The sequence below is a fragment of the Morone saxatilis genome, unplaced genomic scaffold, assembly GCF_004916995.1.
Source record: "Morone saxatilis isolate NCDOM2014 unplaced genomic scaffold, NCSU_SB_2.0 Contig9, whole genome shotgun sequence".
Taxonomy (NCBI): Eukaryota; Metazoa; Chordata; class Actinopteri; family Moronidae; genus Morone; species Morone saxatilis.
In genome coordinates, this window is record NW_023340268.1 from 2,033,099 (window position 1) to 2,052,867 (window position 19,769).

The following is a 19,769-nucleotide window of genomic DNA, read 5'->3' on the forward strand; positions in this document are numbered from 1 at the left end:
AAAGCATCAAATATCTAAAAATACAATATAGTATAGAACCAGAACCATTCTTAATAAAGAATTTTTGAATTTTGACATTATGATTTTTCATTAATAATACATCTGTAATTTTACTATTAGACCAACAAATACTGTAAAATCACTACAATCACCCCATAATATGGGAATTCATGATTAAGACAGATGAATGAGGAATATGGGATGGTTATAGTAATAGTATAACAATAAGGTCATATAAAAAAGTTTCACTTGTAGGACTTTGGGGGCTCTGTAAAAATGTTTTTGGTTCACCAGAGGGTTCATCCTCTGGGTATCAAATCTCATGGAAATCCATCCAATAATTTAGATATTTCAGTCGGAACAAAAGTGGTGGACTATATACTGTATCTATATACAAAATAAATGTATACATTTTGTTATTTAAGTGCACTAAACAGATAAGGTGTGAAAGGAACCTTAAAACACAACATTTAGACACAAACTACAGCTCATGTTTTACTAATGAACAAAGGAACCAAAGCTATGAGCTCATCGTGCTGGACTCACATTCACACATTAAACAACGTCCCTGTAGCATTAGGCTCAGTGAAAGGCACATTAGCTGAAACATCAGCCTGTTTGTGGTTCCACTAAAAGTCAGATCAATACTGAGTGCTCCTATCAGATCTCCTCTGAGGATATGGGCCTTCCAAATTCACACTAAGTCTGACTAAAAGGACTGAAAACACTGACAGATCTGAGATTTAGCTGCAGCTAAACTTAAGACTTCATTTATCGTTAGTGCTTTTCCTCAGTAAACGTTTTAGAAATCAGTTTCTGAAAGATGATACCACAAAGACATTTTTTTAAAGCTGCTGCTTGATAGCTCACCACTATTCAGTTTCTTTCATGTTTTCCATTTTTCTATCCGAATCTGAAATGTTTCCCCACCAGGATTTGAATATTTTGTAAAAGCTTGGGAAACTGAATTTCCTCATAAAGTGACACTAAAACTAATGAAATTATTTCAAGATTAGCAGCTATTTAAGCAAGATGATCCCACAGCTCTGAAATTCAAATGAATTGCTTATCTTGCATGCAGTACAAACCGCTATCACTGGTTTCTATTATGTGCTATTTTATTCTTTATGTGATTTATTGTCCCACCGAGCCACTGATAAACTTTAACCCCTTTGACCCAAGGGGCCAACCTCTATGTTGTAAAAGAAAGAAATAAGAAATGAAAATGAACCCCATAATTTATCTTTCACCCTTTTAAGAGAAATTGAAACTATAAAAAATATGTTTTTTCTGTGCTTACCTGAATCAGTTCTTAATTGTAATCAGCAGCTGTTATTATAAAATAAAATTTATGTTTTTATTAGAATACGCAATTACAATTACTGTAGTGTAAATGATAAGTAGCAATGTGTGTGCAATATATCGACATTACATTCCATTATAAGACAGGCAGACAGAAGAAAGGAACCAGAATAGAAAGTAGTTATGTTCCCTGCATCTGGGCCAATGCATGCTGGGATAGGCTTAAGTGCCCTGTGACCCTGAAAAGGATAAACAGGTATAGAAAATGGAAGGCTGGATGGAAGGTAGTTATTATTGTGTGAACGGTCTGCTTCAGGAAAATGCGTGATTTCCATCAGTATAAAGAGCTGATTTAACCAGCTGGGCACAGAGTTAAATGTTGAGCTGAGAATGTCAGTTTACTGAGAGACAGTCAATGTTATCGTGGCTGAATGGATTTAAACTTCGGCATGCACAATGCTGCTGCGTCTCACTTCGATTCAGGAAAATCCACTATTGACGAGGCTACAGGAAGGAGCTCAGCTGTTATATACTTTATGGAGTCAATTTGAATCCAAAATAAGAGCACGTACACACACACACACATCGCAGAGGCGGTGATGACGCCTGATTTTTCGTCCTTTCGTTGACCATGAGAGCTTAATATTCACACACTGAGGGGTGCTTCTGAATCCAAATCCTGCGACCTCTGACGCAAGCTGTGTTAATAATACACACACTGACACAGTCCAAGGACAGAGATGACACCACTATTACCATCCCCTCACACACTTGACCATTATAAATCATCTACATCCTACATACACAGTTATTAATTCTTTATGTGAGCCATGCTGACCCTAAACCCTGTTCTGTTTGTATTTTCTGAATAATTGAGAGGGCAACAGCTGCAGTTTTCTGCTCCATAGCACAAAATGATAATAACAGGGTCATTGATCAATACCAAGATTATTATATTACAATGATTAGCTGGGCCACCTTCTGACTCACTGGGCTGTAATTTGGATTCTTAGCCATGCTATCGTTGTGACTCTAGAGATGGCAAAGTTGTTCGATTGCTCAGCCCACCACTTCGGTTCAGACAGAAATATCTCAAAGATGGATGAAATTCACGGTCCCCAGAAGAAGAATCCTACTGAGGTTGACAGTTTGTTCTTTCAGTGAAATATCTTAACAATTATTGGATTGCCATAAGATTTGGTCCACACATTCATGTCTCCCTCAGGATGAACTGTAAAAAGTGACTCCCCGACTTTTCATCTAGCACCAATTTAAATGTACTTAATGTTTGATGATAATTAGAATGCTATCACATTAAACTAAGGTGGTGCATGTGATAAAGATTATACCTGCTAAACATCAATGTTAGCATTGTCACTGAGTTAGCATTTACCTTATAGCACTACTCTATACTCAAGCATTTATGAGTTGTAACAAATTGTTAATGAATAATTTACTAATGCTTTATGTATTAGTAATAGGCAATCAATAAGCATAATTTTTGGGTGTATCCTCCTATTAAACCTGCACAGCTGATGGATCATTGTTGGGGTTCTCACATTTTAATAAGTCATATCCTCAGTTACAGATATTAGCAAGTAAGGGTTATTACAACAAGGCTACACTTCTTCCTGATGGATTACAGAGCTTAAAAGATAAAGCAAGTATCATATCAGCAGGATGTAAACAAGCTCAAGAGATTTCTCACAACCTGGCAACCCAAAAGTTGTTCTAATTCATTTCTATCTGGCATTAGTCCCATCCTTTATTAACTATAAAGTTATTTTTCTTCTTGGTATCATAGCAACATTGAAAGTAAAAGAGCTTCCATTCAAAGAGGAGATAATATCCACTAGATTTGTTTGACTAGACACCAACAGAGGTCATAAATTACTTAATAACCCTTTTCACACTGAATACATTAACATTTAACTAAAAATGTCATAATCATAAAATAATATATTACAGTTGTTGAATAGATTTGAGTAATAACCAAATACATTATCTCTAAAATAATAATGGGATGATTCCTTCTTCTCTAAAGATCTCTGAGCGATTTATTCTAGTTGTTGAAAGATTAATTTGCTTCAGTCCAAGCTGCAGCCCCATCTCTGAGCATGTTCATTAGCTCTTGAGATTTAATAAACCATTATTCAATTAGCTCGGTTTAGTCCGTCAGCTGTGTGAGTTTTACCCAGCGAGCGTTCGTGATTAACGACATGTTTGTTCAAGGAGAATAAATTAAGGTTAAAAAAATTAAACAGAAGCTGTAGTTTCTCTACCCAGGTGTGCATGTGACTGCATCTGTGTTAATTATTATTCAGATATTTCCCTGTTCTTGTTAATATGGATCTGAGGAAGAAAGAAAAATGACAAGGCGACCGGTTACTTGTGCAAGGTTTTGCTAAATCCCCTCTGCCATCTCAGGGGCGGCTTTGTTAGAGGAGGATTATTCTTATTCCTCATTCACTTGTCCTGAAAATAAACATCTTTGACATGAATATTACATTGGTGCTTCCGAGAAAGCGAAAGGGGCCTACAGGAAAGACAGAATTAATTCCAGCTCCGGCTCGCCTATGGTTTCAATTTGCTAACTGTCCTCTGTGTTTGACACCAGACGGAAAATGTTAATCAGGGCAATAAGGCTTAAACTAAGTCAGACCCAAATTCACATTTATTCATGTAGATATTTTAGTTATGGAGTCTCTGAGCCCGGCAGCTGCTGATTAAAGCATGAATAAATACAAAGACAGAGGCCAAGCTCAATCTTAATTTTTTATCACCACTGGTTGGTACACTGCTTTCTTTCTGTTCTTATTCTTTTACTGACAAGTTCAAATGAGGTTGTCCATCTTCCTCCAGCTACCTGTTCCCTTACTTTTATTGTTTAAAATCTAATATTTAATGCCTCTGTCTGAGCAGCCACAAAAACAGAGGAATGAATGGTGCACCAGCTGCACAAGATTAGATTTTTATGTAAGAATCTACCTCTTATTTATTTAAAATCACACAATTGAGGCTGAAATAAGAGGAACATCTTCCCCCACAAAGGAATGCTGTTGCTTCAATGTCTGTGTAATAAATGTGTGATTACTGTTGGCTATGGTCACTTCTCCAACCAATCAAAGCATCAGAATTAAAAGAGTCACTGTTGTATGTTTTTCTTCTCTCTCCCCTTTGGTATAAAACACTGTAGACCAGTTGGGCTGGTTAAATGTGCTGTCGGCAGCTTACTGATGTATAATAAATGTGTTTTTGGGTGAAGTTCCAGCAGTTGACCCTGTGTAGCTTTAATTTTAAGACAAGACATCCTGAGACAGGCCAGTGTGCTGATATGGTTTGTTTAAAAGCCCAGAAAGCTTTTTATTGCTAACCATCCACTAGAGTGCATGAAATTGGATTTTTAGGCCACACCCTACCCACAGATGATGGCTTATTTCTCTTTAAAATGTGTTTTTTTCCCTTCATCCATTAGTCTATTAGTGGGTGTATGGGACACCAGAACCACTTCTGTTAATATTATTATTTCTTCATACGTATAGAGAAGATAGAAATAAAACCAACAACCACATTTTCAGTTAGTCAGGTTGTTCTTATTGTTCCTGTAAATAAGTGCCCAATAAACGCTAATATCTCTCAAAAGAGATAGATAGATACTTTATTCATCCCGAGGGAAATTCAAGAATGTAGGAGGGTTCTGTATCAAAGGGTTCGCTATATAAGATGTTCTCACTAAAACTGGGCTGTTAATGCACAAGGAAACAAGTTTTAAAGATTAAAGATCATGCAATTTACATTTCACATGACCATAAATAAAAATCTATTTGAGTCAGCTCTGTAGCAGCAGCAGCAACATCGAGGGGACAGGAGGTAAAGTTTGTCATTTACTTTGACATAAAGTTCAGGAAATTTTAAGTTTCACCTCTCATGCAGTCTGTGATCTGTGGCTTTGAACGGTACAACTATGATAACAAGCTGTTAGACAAAGGGCCAAAAAACATTTTGTGTTTGTATTTAATTTCTCTCTGGAGCAACCACAGTTCCCAAAATGTTCCCCTCTCCCTGTCTTTGTGTCTATTGTACAGTATGATGAATATGCATGATTGCCTGTGTGTGTGTGTTTGTGTGTATGTACGTGCATGTGAATGACAACACACAATAAATGGTGTGCAGGTTTGGCCACCCATCGGATTTGTTGTTGCCCCCGGCAACAGGTTCACGGCTGAATGGTATCCATTGGTTACTTAAACATTCTGAGCATTGTAGATGGACAAAGGGATGGTGCAGCTGACAACACACAGTATTACACACAATACACTTTCTATAATTCCTCTTCTATTCCACCTACTGCTCCTCATGTCCTCTGTCTCCCTTTCCACACATTCACTCATTAACATTAAAGCTCTTTCACTGTTAAATCTTGTGAGATTAGGTTGCTGCATTTTATTTTTACACACACACACACACACACACCACAGTTCGTACAACACATGCAACTAACATGCTATAGTTTAATTATGCGACTGATGTAATTTCATCACGTATAATAAAACTACAGAATTGAACTAAAACGATAACAAACACACGCAGTGAGCTTGAAGTTTAAACTTCAAGACTCAAAAGACCAGATTCACCTAAAATATAAAGTAGTTCCAGATAAAAAACCAAAACATTTAGATCTATTACAGACTTAATTTCAAGTAAACTTTCCAAACTGACAGTGAAATCTTAAGGTCCACACAGATCTGTAGTAGGAAACTGCTTATCAACAACTTAATATCCAAAATATATGTTTAAATTACTTTAATTCAGGACTAAGGCTTAAGACCAGTTTCTATGTCCCAAAACTCCTCTTCCCTCTTTCAAATCTCCTTCTTCTCTTCCCGCCTTTGCTATACCTGTACTTTTCTCCTCCCCTCCTCCCTCCCCTCTCCTTCCTCCCCTGTCCTCCCTTCCCCAGCATGGTCGTGCCGAGTTTTCCTGGGAAGGAATCAATGTAAGTCTGTTTGTTTCAATCTCCTTTTCACTCCCTAAATCTCTTCTTGTCATTTCCCCCTCCATCGCTCACCAACTACCTGAGTTTGGGCTTTGAGTGCATAAGTTGACATCCTGCTTGTTTACCCTTCCGCCCCTTCCTGGCTCTTCCTGTCACTTTCTCTCTCTTATCTCTATCTCCCACTCCCTCTCCCTCTCTCTTATCCCCCAGTTTTTCTTTTTCTCCCCATAAACTTTCCCTTGCATCCGTCTCCTCTCTTGGCCCTCTGCTAATCTACTGTACTGCAAGCTTCATATATATACAGAGCCACAGATAACAGGCTGTAATAAGCTTATCTCATCCACAGCTGAAGACTTCGTACAAGTTCTGGTTTTTACTGAAAGCACTGCATGATGAAGTTCATCGCAACAGAGCTGTTTCTGTACCTTCAACAGAATTTATTTGCACTCAAACATGCTTGAAGGCAAATGATCTCAGATAGACATACTTCTGTTTTAAGTAACAGGGGTCTGGAGAAATGTTCTTTTACACAAAGACCTTAAGGGAGGATTGTTTGACTTTTAGGTCGACACCAAATTCTTGTAATTGTTGTTTGTTTTCCTAGCCAGATGGACCAAGTTTGCATCCTTCGCTGAGGTGAAATGCTAGCAAAAATGCTTTTATCACACTTGATTATTGTTATTCACATGGAGAAATAAACTTTGATTCATAGCTTCCTGCTGTTATTTGGTGAATAAATTAGTGTTCTGGTAACATTTCATATTTGCACATCTAACAGACACACCTGATGAATTTAAGTCCAATATTCACTCTCCTTTTAGCTCTATCCACCAACTCCTAGATACTCTAGTTATTAACGTTGTCTTCTGTTTGGGGTTGGGCAGGAAGTAGGATAATCAGAGCATGTTTGCTTTAAACCGCTGCTTTCTGCTGCTTGAAATGTGTTTGATGAGAGCTGAGAGAATGAACCATGCAATAAATGAGCCAACCAAAACTATGGTTGCAGAGTTGGTATGTAACTATGAGTGACCCCTTTTACCTTACATGTGGTTGAATTAATGTCAATACAAAGAATTTTTATTAATGCATTATTATTATTAATTTATTTAGGCACCACTGTCAGACTCAGATTCAGCTTATATTTAACATTAACACTGTGAGACTGTGGAAGATGGGAAAGCAAAAAGGGAACTTGAGAAAGATATTTTTTGTTAAAGAATGCGTGTTCAATTCTGGTTTCCATTTGAGGGTGAACAGGCTCTAGTGGACACGAGAATACTGCAGGGGAAATCTATGATCATGGATTGCTATAACATCTACCTCTGTATGCCTGCAGACTTACTGGCTGCTGTATTAATACACCACCTTATGTAACTGCTACATGCACAGCAGATAGGATAACACCTAGATGATACTCTGCTTGTACACCACAGAGGGACCAGATAATATCAGTTTGTCTTTACACAGTAATTACAGCAGTTTAACTCCAAATATTACATCACATCTATCACACAATCCCCCGGTGTAACAGAGTCCACATGTTTTCCCCACTATTTCCCGCTGTAATTAGCCGTTGGGAGGACCTCATTAAGAGCCAGGCTCTGTCTCTGTGTTCATTAGTTTGCTGGTTGGTTTGCCATGAGCACTGGCGCCAGGAAGTACAGTAGAAATCACACAAGCATAAGCAATTTCAGTTTGGTGTGCTGTGCACTTGGTATTAGTGTCTTGATGGAGTATCTATAGTCCTGATTATCTTCGAGCACCGGAGAGGAACAACATGTGGAATATGTTTAATGAGTCAATTTAACCTTTAATATCACAATTCTAATATTATATCACACTAGCTTTTGAGGGTGTTTGAATCAGGGATGTTTATTGGGGGGCTTACATGTTGTTCATTGGGGGGCTTACTTGTTGCTTCATTCACTCAAGTAAAACCAGAGTATATGTATTTCATGTATTTCACAGGAAGGTCGAGTGAGAAGAGACACTGTTGAACTAGAGAAGACAGGTTTAAGCCTCCGTCTCTGCCCTGAAGAAGAGACGTTAAGCAAAACAAGCAACACATTCTCTCAATATCATAAAAACTTCTCTCTGCTATACCTGGATGAAAATAAATAAGTCCCCTGGCTTCTGTTTCCACTATTCACCCATCTAATCTTTGTATTGTATAAAAGAAAACACGATTCATCAGTGATTGTTCCATATCAAGTTTTTCATGATGATTTTGTGCCGAATTACCAGCTGCTGTGCTCACAAAAGACTCTCTGTTGTCCATTTAAATTGCTTTTGAATCATCCTTTACGTATCCATTTTTCCTTTTAGCTGCAGTAAATCAATGATTCTCGTCTTTTCAATCAGTGATCCCTGTAAGACATTTACAAGGTGTTAATTAACCCTCCTTTCTTATTCCCTCTGTGACAACTTCTCTTCTCTCCTCTCTCCCTCAAACTATTTTCCAAATCTTCAATCATCTGCTCTCTTCACCTCAATTTCTTTTATTCCATTGTCTTTTTCTTGCATTTATCTCTCTCTCATCTTATTTTGTCTTTTTTTTTTCTGTCACATTGCATTTTTCCTTTAATCGACATTCTCCCTCCTCCTACATTCTCTTGTCCACACCTCTCCTCCCTCCCTCTCTCTTTAGTTGTCCATGGAGGACACTACTTCCATTCTGCCTCGTCTCAAGAGGAAGCCCGCCAACTCCTATGGGATCGGTGCCCTGGCTAAGTCCTCTCTGACAGGTGTGTCAGGTGTGTGTCTGTGCTGCTAGATGGTAAAACAGCCCCCATGTTGCCTCCACGTGCTCCCCAGAGGGTCGAGGGTGAAGTTGTTGTTGAGAACTGACAGGGGCTAAACTTCCTGTTCCCTGTTGTGTAAAAAGATCGTTTTTGGTTTCTTTTTGTGTGTTATTCAGATGGTTATTTGGTGCCAGAGCAGTGCAGCAGCCACATGACCAATGTGAGGTTTGGTTTTGCGATTATCACCAAACAGAATCAGCAACACACTTTTACTAGAGCGGCTACAGTATGAATGAGAGTAAATGGGGAATATAAACCAACTAAAAGGTTTATCAACTAATTAGTAGTGATCATGATTGAAATTTGGGTAAGGGTTACTATTCCATTTAGCCTTAGCTTCATTATGTTGCTCGGCAAACAAACCACTCATTCCACTTTGCAGAATGGAGTTAAAAAAGTTGTCCAGCTAAAAACCAAATTTTGCAGCAACACTGTGATACATTGTGATGGACCTCTAAATACGTTCAAGATCACATTCCCGGTAGATTACTTACATAGTACACAGTAGTTTGACTGTTTACATCTCAATTGTCTAGACAAAAGAACTTTGAGTGGTAAGTGTATTAATTACGCACTCATCCCCCCATGGATTATATTTACTGGTGACCAAAGCAACATACTCTTTTGGTCTGGTAAATACCAATCATTAGTAACCTGAAGCTTGATTAAAATAAGACACGTAAAGCGAGGAGGATGCTAATATCACGGAGCCAACAGGTTTAATAACTATAAACCATAAATGGCACACAAATGATCTGGGTTCAAGCTCCAAATAGTCTATAGCTATTTGATAAAGCACAAGCTAATTAAGAAACTAATTTTACAACAGCATGAAGGCTTTGGTTACACTTGAATGAAAAGTTATTTTAAATTGTATTTAAATGTATTTAAATCCATTCACATGTACAATATCATTCAAGGTTGTCAGTTAGGCAACATTCTTAGGCTGCAGTGTTTTTGTTGTTTTTTTTTTGTTTTAGAAAGCTAACAGGAAATGAGGGGAGAGAGACATACAGCAAAGGTCTCTGGTCAGACTCAAACCAGGGATGTGTCGACCCCTTTAACACTAGGATCCACTTTACTCAACTAATTAAACAGTTTTTGCATCCAGAGCAGGTCATTCTTTGTGATTAGTTTGTAAAATAAAAACTCCATTCTGCTTCTTCTTTCACTTGGTTTCTGCACTGCTTGCAGGCTAAAAAAAATCACCTGACACACTTGGAAAAAACAGGAAAGATCTTTTCACTTTTGCCATAACTGGTGGATTTTATAAATCAAACCTCGCCTCAACAGACAACTTCACTCTAGAACAGGAGGAGGAGGAGGAGGAGGAGCTTGGAACCAACATGGCCGCCCCTGTGGGTGCCCCTTCCTATTCACTTCCTACTTTCCCTTCTCTTCCATTGATATCAACAACAGACGTCAATGACAGACACATTTCGCAGAGTCATTGATGGAAATCCAATCAGATCTTTGATTTCAAAGAGACTAAAGTAAGTGAGATTACTTACTTTATTTACTTACTGAAGCATCTCCACAGGCGTGTTGGGAAATTTGTAATGTGGCAGTGCTGGTGGCGGTGTGGCCCAATATTTGTGAAGTAGTGAGTCTTTTGTGCAGTGTCGTGACTTCAAGTGGCCGGTGACTCTTTTGTGCTATCTCGTGCTTTGTGCTTCAAAACTGTAGTGCTCTGTGCTTTGTAGTGTTTAAGTGTAGCACCTCAGTGTTTGTGAAAAAAAAAAATGTTTTTTGTTGTGTCTGGTGCACTTTTCTTAATAAATCTGTTGGTATGATTTAACAGTGTATAGCCTTATTATTATAGCCTTTGAATAGCCAAGACCCCAACACTCTCCCTCATCCCTCATCCCCATTCTTTCATTCCTATTTCCATCCCCAAGTAGACTCTGCAGGGAGTGTTTGATTTTCAAATGAGATTGGCTCTCTTTGTCTAAGGAGAAAAACTGTTTCTATTTATAACTCAGCCTGTAAGTTGCCCCCTGAACCGGGGGAGCAATTTTCTGAAGATCCGTCTCTGTTTATTCATGCCTGTTTGATTTTAATTTAATTTTTTTATCGATCAGCCTCTCTGCAAGCATTTGACTCAGTGTATATGTCCCTAGTTTGAATCCTGTATTTGCATCTTAATTGGGCAGAGATTTGCCAGTGGACGCTTCTCAACGTTCTGTTTACACCCAAGGATTACTTTCCTCTGCCTCTCTCAGTCTCTGTAACACGTTTTTAATTACGCAAAGTATAATGAATCTCATTTATTCTGTTTACCAGGAGATGAGTAATGGCTTTAATTATTAATACGGGTTTGTCAGCGTTTCAGCCGTCATCCTTGTCCTTTTCTGTTCAGTTCAACAAACACTAAGGAGCACACAGGCAACCCTGTCCAATTTGCCACTATGGTTAGCTCCTGTCACCTGACCTCTGACCTGTTCACTCCTGTCCATCACCTGACCAAACATTTAGCAGGTTTTGCAAACTTCAGCAGTAATATGTAGCAGATTCATCAGTTCTTTTATTTGATTACTCAAGAAATACTCATAGTATGTTTAGTCATACAGTTATCTGAATATTTCACACTTTCAGTTGATTAGATCCCAGAAATGTTGATATATGGAACTCAAAAAGAAAAAAACCCACAAAAAGTAGGCCGCAGACCCTCTTGTAATCATCATCATTATTATTATTATTTCATAAATGATTGTGATTTTAAATATCAGACACGTATAATCACTGCTCTACGAGGTCACCTCTATGTGACTAAGCTTTCATGCACCCTAATTTTCCACTATTTCTGAATAAAATAATATTGCACATTTGATAAGGGTCGTGTAAACAGCATATTCCGTTTGGATATTCCTTATTCCAAAGGTAGCATTTTTCAGATTAAGACATGTGGGATAAATTATTCAGGTTTTAAGAGCTCTCTTTGTTTACAGCACATTCGGAATATGTGTCTCATTTTGGGTTTTTGACGTTTTAAACACATGGCTGCATGTTTACGGTCAGCTCTGTGCATGTGTACACAAACTAAACCAAAAGTAGGGAAAGGAAAATGAGAGAGGGAAAAGGAGGGAAATTCCTCAATAAGAAAAAAAAGGGAAACACTGGAATATGTTGTGCATGTAAACGTAGGCAGTCACATAATTATCATCTAAAAAGGGTAGATAATGATGTGTTTGATATGAATAGATGGTGAGTGGTGACTGTCTCATTTAGATGATTATCATGCGAGTAATAATTGAAAAGCGACACATTTAAAAGGTTTTGATGAGCGTTCTGTAGATGTGGCAGGTAGATATTCTGGGGCTTTGCTCCACTGATGGAAGTTTGAGGGCAGCAGTGATTTTTGTGTTCTCGAGGAAGGAGTTCAACCCACAACTACTCCGGCAGGAGGGCTCATTGGTTAACAAGAAAGACTGAGGGTGTACAGAGCAGGTGTGAATACGGGGCAGATAATTTTTTTAAAGAAATAAGATATTAGCACACAAGACAAGCTCTTACTAAATTGATTTTAATATACTCCGCTTTAGCTGCAAGGTCGTTACCATGTCCTCATACCCATTCTCTGACTACATCCATACTATACATGTATTACCCCCCTGGCATTATTTCCTATAGTTCCACGTATTAAACAGCTTTTCTTACAACATTACACAGTTTCTCATTATCATTCTACTTCCCCCTGAGCCTCAGTTGGAGTTGTCGGCAACTGCAAAGGCCAGAAGTAGTTTTGACAGTGTTTGTGTGTGTGTGTGTGTGTGTTTGTGTGTGTTTGTGTGTGTGCTGCTGGTCTGCCCTTGCTGCTCCCCCCGTACCTGTTGTAGGTGTGAGTCGCTCCATGAAGGACAAAGTGACCAAACCCACTGCCATGGCCCAGGGTCGTGTTGCCCACATGATCGAGTGGCAGAGCTGGGGCAAACCATCTGCAGGGCCGATGGGGAGCGCAGGGCATACCAACCTGCAGAGGGAAAAGGAGAGGAGGATGGAGAACGACGCCTACAGCGACCTCAGTGATGGCGAGAAGGAAGCTCGCTTTGCTGCAGGTGAGGGACATCTGGATGTACAGGTGCAACAGTGTCAGAAAGGTGTTTTAGACCAGTTATCTGCATGGTTTGAAAGCATATTTGACATTTCAGCACAAATGAAGTTCGAATACACTAATTGTGAAATATTGACAAACCTATTTTGCCCCATGCTTTTGAGGATTGCCCCCAAAGTCCGGAAAGATTTATTAGAAGGAAGACTTGCCTTGGCGAACACTTTTTCTTGAATATTGATTTTTGCTACCCACTGCTGCACAAGTTTTCTTCACTTCAAGTTTGGAAAATCTAATTGCCTCTGGCTCATCTGGTACGACAAAAAAAGTTAGAATTAATAATATTTGACAGTTATTTACACGTTTTTGTTGTCGACAACATTTACAGATTTTCCCGCTTCTAATAGACACTTTGTATTCTCCTTCATCCCCCCACGCCCCCACCATGACTATTGATCCTGTTTGTTTTTATTACTAATTAACTTCTGTATGTGTTAGTGAAGCTGGGACTGGGATTTGTTTTATGTATTTCTAATTATGTTTCAGTGAGTTAAGAGATAATCCTATCATTATTACATGTTGCTGTTGCTAAATCATTAGCTAGCACCGACACTCATCTCACTCCCTTCTTTAGGCATCATGCAGCAGTTTGCAATCTCTGAGGCGACTCTGTTTGGCTGGAACTCGATGGATGGGGAGAGTATGGGAGCCGGCTCCAACCAGGGCAGCGTCGCTCACCTCAGTGAGGTCAACCAGGAGAGCATCACCAGCAGAGGTACTGCAATTTAAACCTTTCTGCAAATGGCTGCATGGGCTCAGCTCTGAGTGCTTCTAGTTGTAAACTGCTGCAGTATTTGGTTGAAATATTGTATTTTTATTTTATTTTACCTTTATTTAACCAGATAAGTCAACTAAGAACCAATTCTCATTGACAATGACGACCTGGCCTTGATGGCACATAGTGTGGAAGCAGTGCAAGGATGTGGAACTGTCATAAACCTACAGTTGGAGGTTATATAATATACGGGAGGGGGTATGTCATTTGTGTAGTTGTATTAATTTAACACATTGAAGCCTATCTCCCTAAACCACTAATACAGTTACAGTATAACTACAGATACTGTATTCTCATTGTAGTGGATAGCACTAAACACATCTCACACTCAGTCATGTATTTGGACCACACAGTAAACGCCTATTTTATTTTGTGCGTTGATGCACAGTTTGGGAAAATTAGAGCCCTGTTGGAAACTAAAAACAGCCACGTCAGTTCTTCCGCCGACCAGCTGTAAAGGACTTTTAGAGGACAGGCACACAGCTGCACATTTCTGCCTTTCACTGCTCCCAGGCAATTGGTCAAAAACGTCCAAATGACAAATCCAGATGACAGCCTGTCATTTCTGAAATATCAGAAAACATTCTGATGCAGAGTCATGAGTGCTTGGGTAAGAACATTTAGCCAAACTCTCAAAGATGAGCTGTATTCACATAAGAAAAGGAACTGCATGGAAAATAAAGTCAAGAGGATTTCACTTTACACTTGGCTGAATGAAACAAAAACAGTTTGGGGAAACAAACTCATATCCTGATTTGTGGTTTGAGCCTCAGGTGGTAAGATGTCTGTTTAGTTTAGTTGCACATAGGATGATAAAATGGAGAGAAAGAAGGGGAAGAGAGCAATTTGCCTAGGCGAGATTAGGAAACCCTGTCTGACCTCACAGGAACAGCCATAAAACGTCACGAAAATCTAAACAAAATAAACAATTCTGTGGCTGTTTCTGTTCAAAAATAAGAAAAAAATCCTTTGGAACCTGGACTTGTGTGTGTGCTGCTTTCACTTGTACACAGAGTAAACTGTTTCTCTTTTAGTTCTTTGCTGGTGTTTAGCAAAGCAGAGCGCTGTCCAAACCCTGAGGGACCCTGTAGGTTAGCACAAGGACTTATCCCTGCTCTCATTAACAACACCATATGTGCTATGCTCTGTGCTTTATCTAGCCTGCAACACCAACACACACGCACAGTAAACACACATACACACAAACACAGCAACAATTAAAAAGCTACTTCATATCAGCATTAAGACTAAGGGGATGTTTCTCAGTTTGAGTGTTTAGCTCCTCTCCATGAATTATACTAATGACAGTGCTGCTACAGATAGGCTAATAAGGATAATAATACTTCTATTAAAGTTATTACAGTTACCAGCTTTTGGATGAGGTCAGATTTTTCCCTGTGTATGGCTTAATAAGAGCATCTAAACTATGCTGGTAATAAATCAGCAGCTTAGGGTCTGCTTGGATTTAAGTCTCTTCTATTTATCTGCTTATCTTTGTGTGTCTCGTGTTTTTTGTCTCAAACCTGTCCCTACATGCTTCTACTGTTTATTTTACATCCTGGGGAAAACATTGTGATGCATGTGGATACAATGATTAGCTCAAATCTTTTGATTTGTGTACAGGCTTCATGTCATGTGTCATCTTAAAACATGGCAATTTTAAACTTTCACTAAAGAAGAAAATAACGAGAAAGTCTTTAAATTGAATCTAAAAGTGAGCAACTCTTCTGCAGAATTTTAATGTTTTCTCATTCTCTATTTTTGGTTTGGTAGTGGTGCTAAAATCAATGTTTGTGTGAATCTGTGGTTGTGACTCTTGTTACTACAAATCTGCAACGTGAAATTTGCTTTCTTCCTCTTTTCCTTCTATTGCTAATATTACATTTTTATCTATCTCTCTTATACTTTCTCTCTCTTTGTTCTTTGTTTTCTTTTTCTCTTGAACTAAGTTCTCCTGTGTCTCACTCCTCCCACCGGTCTGCTTTTCCCCATACAGACCAGGTGCTCCACCACTCCTCTGCGGATGTCTGGCCTCACACCTACGTCTCACAGGGCCTGTACTGCCTGTCGTCCTCAGATGCCTGGGAACCAATCACCAGCCAGCCCTCGGGCGTGGCCTCTCCTGCTGCAGGCTCCTACATCATGGCAGCTGGTGAGGATGGACTCTCCTCTACACTGAGTCTAAACATTTGACTGTGTGTCTGAGCATCAGGTACTGTGGTAAAGTGTAGTATGGTTATTCCAGGTGGCAGCAGTGGAGCAGGGGGTACACCCGGTGAAGGGTATGAGGGGACAGTAGGCGGTTACCTTCAGCAGCACCAGACTCATTTCACCTTGCAGCAGCACAACCAGCTCCAACAGCTCCAGCACCTTCACCACTACCAGCAGCAACAGCTTCTGCAGTACCAACAACAGGTCAGTAGAAGCAAGACTGTTCATTTAGGCAGTGTGTTACTAATGACTCTAATCTTTAATCTAAATTTGACCAAACTGCTGCTGGAGAGGTAACAGCATGTCACTAGTACTGTGTACACATAGTTAGAGCAAAATCATTAACAGGTCAGTAGTATATCTACCACAACACGCTTTCAAATGTTATTATACAGGACATTTTCATCAGCTAGTAAATTTTGAAATAAACGCTACATGGATTATGTATTTATTGTCTTTAGATCTGTCAGACGGTTGGCCCACCACTTTGCTCTAAATTTGAGTACCTCAACAACTATTAAATGGATTACTATTATATTTTGGGCAGCCCTTATGGTTTGGATACAATGAATCATAATGACTTTGGTCATATCTTAACTTTTCATCTAGCGCCACCATCAGTTCACAGATTCCATCTAATGAAATATGTTTACACTTGGTGCATATTGTTGCACACATATGCACGGTTCTCAGCTAGACTTCTAGTAGTGCTAATTATCTGACGTCAGTGTGCTAACATGCTAAACTAAGATGTTAAATATAGTAACCATCACATTAGCATTTAGCTGAAAGCACCACTGTGCCTAGGTGCAGCCTTTCAGAGCTGCTTGTGCGGCTGTAGACTCCTGTTTTGTTATCAACATAACAAACATCATTTTCCTTTAAACCGGTTGGATGTGCGGGCTGTGTGGCTTTTGTTGGTGTAACTGAGCTGCTGACTTCCAGCTCTCAGGCTGCAGGGAGGTTTTCTGCAAATGAAGTGAGTCATGATGAACTGTGACACCAAAAGACTTTTTCAGCTTTGTTGGCTGCTCTTGCATTGGTACATCTCAGAGCTCATTAAATAACTGAGGGTTATGAAATAATAACTTGAAAAGGTCAGGGACTGTGTCTTAGAAAAGGTGTACTGATCCGAGACCGCAATGGAAATGAGCTTGTTAGCTTTACTGTGTATTATATGGTTTCCCTTGTGAAAGAGACTATTGAATATATTACAATACATTTATAATAAAGCTTTTCAATCAGTCACTCAGCATCAGTCAGTGCATAAGAGCCTGAGACATTTCCCCCGTTTCCTGCAGCACCATTCAGTCATAATTTAAAGGGGTATTAAAAGGAGATGCAGACCATCATCGGTGACCAGAAGGGAGTGAAAAAAAGCTGGCAAACGTATCCAGTCTCTGGCAAAGGCTGCTAAATGCTAGAAGAATAAAAAGGCTTTGTCTTTTGTTTTGGCATGACAAGGCTTTTAAACCTTCCTAGCTGAAATGTGTTGTGATGCAATATGTCAGTATAGCACCATTGTCCATTATTGAGCAGCTGAAAATGTCAGGAGCTGGGGGGCTTTGGAGCGTTTTAAATCTGTACTGAGTTGAGAAAGAAAAAAGTTTTAAAATCAAGTAACTGTTGAATTATTGGTACTGATCAACAACCAAATCAACCCCTTGCAAGTATATTAAGCTTTTTACAGTAAATCCTCATTAATTCTATTTCTTTCCTTTCCTATCTGACTACAGTCCATGGACCCCAGGCCACATAGTGCCTCCCATTCCCTCCAAGCTACTCCCAACAGCACCATCCACAGTCTCGGTCCTCCCACCCACCCTCGGCTAGCTGACCTGTGGGGAGCTGCGCAGGTTGAGGCACACCACGTAGGCACTTGCCTGCTGAATCCAAATGGTCAGATTACAGACTTTGCGGACTAGATGATAGCTTAATATATTGTGACAGCTATGAGAGTTTGCAAGGGCACAGGGGTGCGTGACTGTATATACAGTCACAGGCAAACTGGACAGGCATGTCCATTTAGTCAACAGAGAGACAATAGTCATCATAGCGATTAGAGCATGTCTTATTATGCATTTAATACTCTCTTGTTATTGTAGGAAGCTAAGGTTTATCTTCTTTGATCCCGTTTCTCAGGCACGTGTCTTCAAAGGTGGAATAAAGTGCACTAGTAATATCAGGCTGATGTTAATATTCTGCACAGGTATTTTGGTCATTTTCCATCATGTTTAACATCTTGGCTAATTTCTTTTTGTCTTCTGGATCTGGCTTTGTTTATATCAGCAGGCATATTTAGCACACATCTGTAGTGCAGTGAATGATGGGAGAAACTGCCAGGGAAGTCAGCAAGGTAGGAGACAGGCTGGAAATCTGCATGGAGCACTGCCAAAAGTCTGCATGACAGCCTTAAATGGACCTGATGAATTTTCACAAGGAACCTCCTTAAATCTGCCCGGTCTTCAGAGTAGCATGCTGTAAAGTCCGCAAGTTTACAACTCTAAGCATTTGGATTCAGCATCTGTGTCTGTTGTACCTACCTAAGTATCTGTCTTTTCTCTCTGATGTCCTGCACAGGCAAACCAAACTGTGGTGACAGGGGAGCTCATACTCTGCTTGTCCATCTTCTCTCCTTCTTTCTTTTCTTCCTTTCTGTCTTCTTTGTCTTTCTGTGACTATTGTCCATGACCTGAAAAAGACTTGATGTCAGTATTAGAATGCAACCTGTTAAAAACCAGTGCAACAAAAAAAGACAAGCAATTAAATCAGAAAACCTAACTGGTTACAGGTGGACATTGTCGGACAGCTGAGTGGACAGATGACTGAAATGGTCGGAGGTGTAGTGGAGACAGTTGGAGAGGAGCCTGAACCAGAGTCTGAAGACATTCCTGAGCAGCATGAAGAGGAAGAGGAGGAGCTGACAAAGGTGAGTTACCTCTACAACATCTTTGCTCTAAAGTTTGATCATAAATAATCAAAAACTGATACATCAGTGAGATTCGAATAAAATGAAGGCAGTCAAAGAAAGAAGACAGAGTTATATAAGTGAGGAAAACATGTAAAAGATTAGAGCCTTATTTACCTGTGGTACAACACAACTGTAGCATCCCAAATCGTCTTTTTAACGCCTAATTTCCTGTCTTTACAGGTAGAAGAGGTAACATTAACCTTGGAGCCGGAGCCGTGCTCTTTGACCCCATCCCCGCTGAGGGAGGAGGTCCCCCCCACTAGAGGCTCAAGCCCAGGACTGCCATTACAGATTGCTGAATCTGTCCCGGAGAGGAAACCGTTTGACGTTACGCCCTGTGTTGTCCAATTGCTGGAGAAGGACGAAGAGGCGGAGGAGGGCTCTATTGTTGTTGTTGCAACCAACTGAATTATAGGGCCAAAAAAAAAAAACTGACAAAAACAGGAAATAAATACTTCAATAATCAATCCAGCTATTCTACCCCAACCCCCTCCCCACTATTTACCCATTTTGAGTCCGAGGAAATGCAACTTTTTCAGATGAAAAACGTGGGATGTAATGTACACAAACTAAATGCCAAGAAGCACCCCCCCCCCCCCCCCCCC

The 19,769-nt window shown here is 39.6% G+C and overlaps 1 protein-coding gene across 4 annotated transcripts in view; it reads left to right on the forward strand.

Annotated features, from left to right (window-relative positions):
- Positions 1 to 19,616, forward strand: part of fam131ba (family with sequence similarity 131 member Ba) — a 22,709-nt gene extending 3,093 nt beyond the window's left edge. Inside the window, exons 2-9 of one of the 4 annotated variants that reach the window (XM_035680872.1) lie at positions 8,946 to 9,051; positions 12,936 to 13,154; positions 13,782 to 13,922; positions 15,979 to 16,134; positions 16,228 to 16,397; positions 17,930 to 18,064; positions 18,985 to 19,122; positions 19,345 to 19,616. In XM_035680872.1, coding sequence (XP_035536765.1) covers positions 8,952 to 9,051; positions 12,936 to 13,154; positions 13,782 to 13,922; positions 15,979 to 16,134; positions 16,228 to 16,397; positions 17,930 to 18,064; positions 18,985 to 19,122; positions 19,345 to 19,572 — 1,287 coding nt within the window. In that variant the 5' untranslated portion in view covers positions 8,946 to 8,951 and the 3' untranslated portion in view covers positions 19,573 to 19,616. The remainder of the gene's footprint in view (positions 1 to 8,945; positions 9,052 to 12,935; positions 13,155 to 13,781; positions 13,923 to 15,978; positions 16,135 to 16,227; positions 16,398 to 17,929; positions 18,065 to 18,984; positions 19,123 to 19,344) is intronic. The other 3 variants (XM_035680874.1, XM_035680873.1, XM_035680875.1) reach the window with 3 other exon arrangements.
- The last annotated feature ends 153 nt before the right edge of the window (positions 19,617 to 19,769 follow it).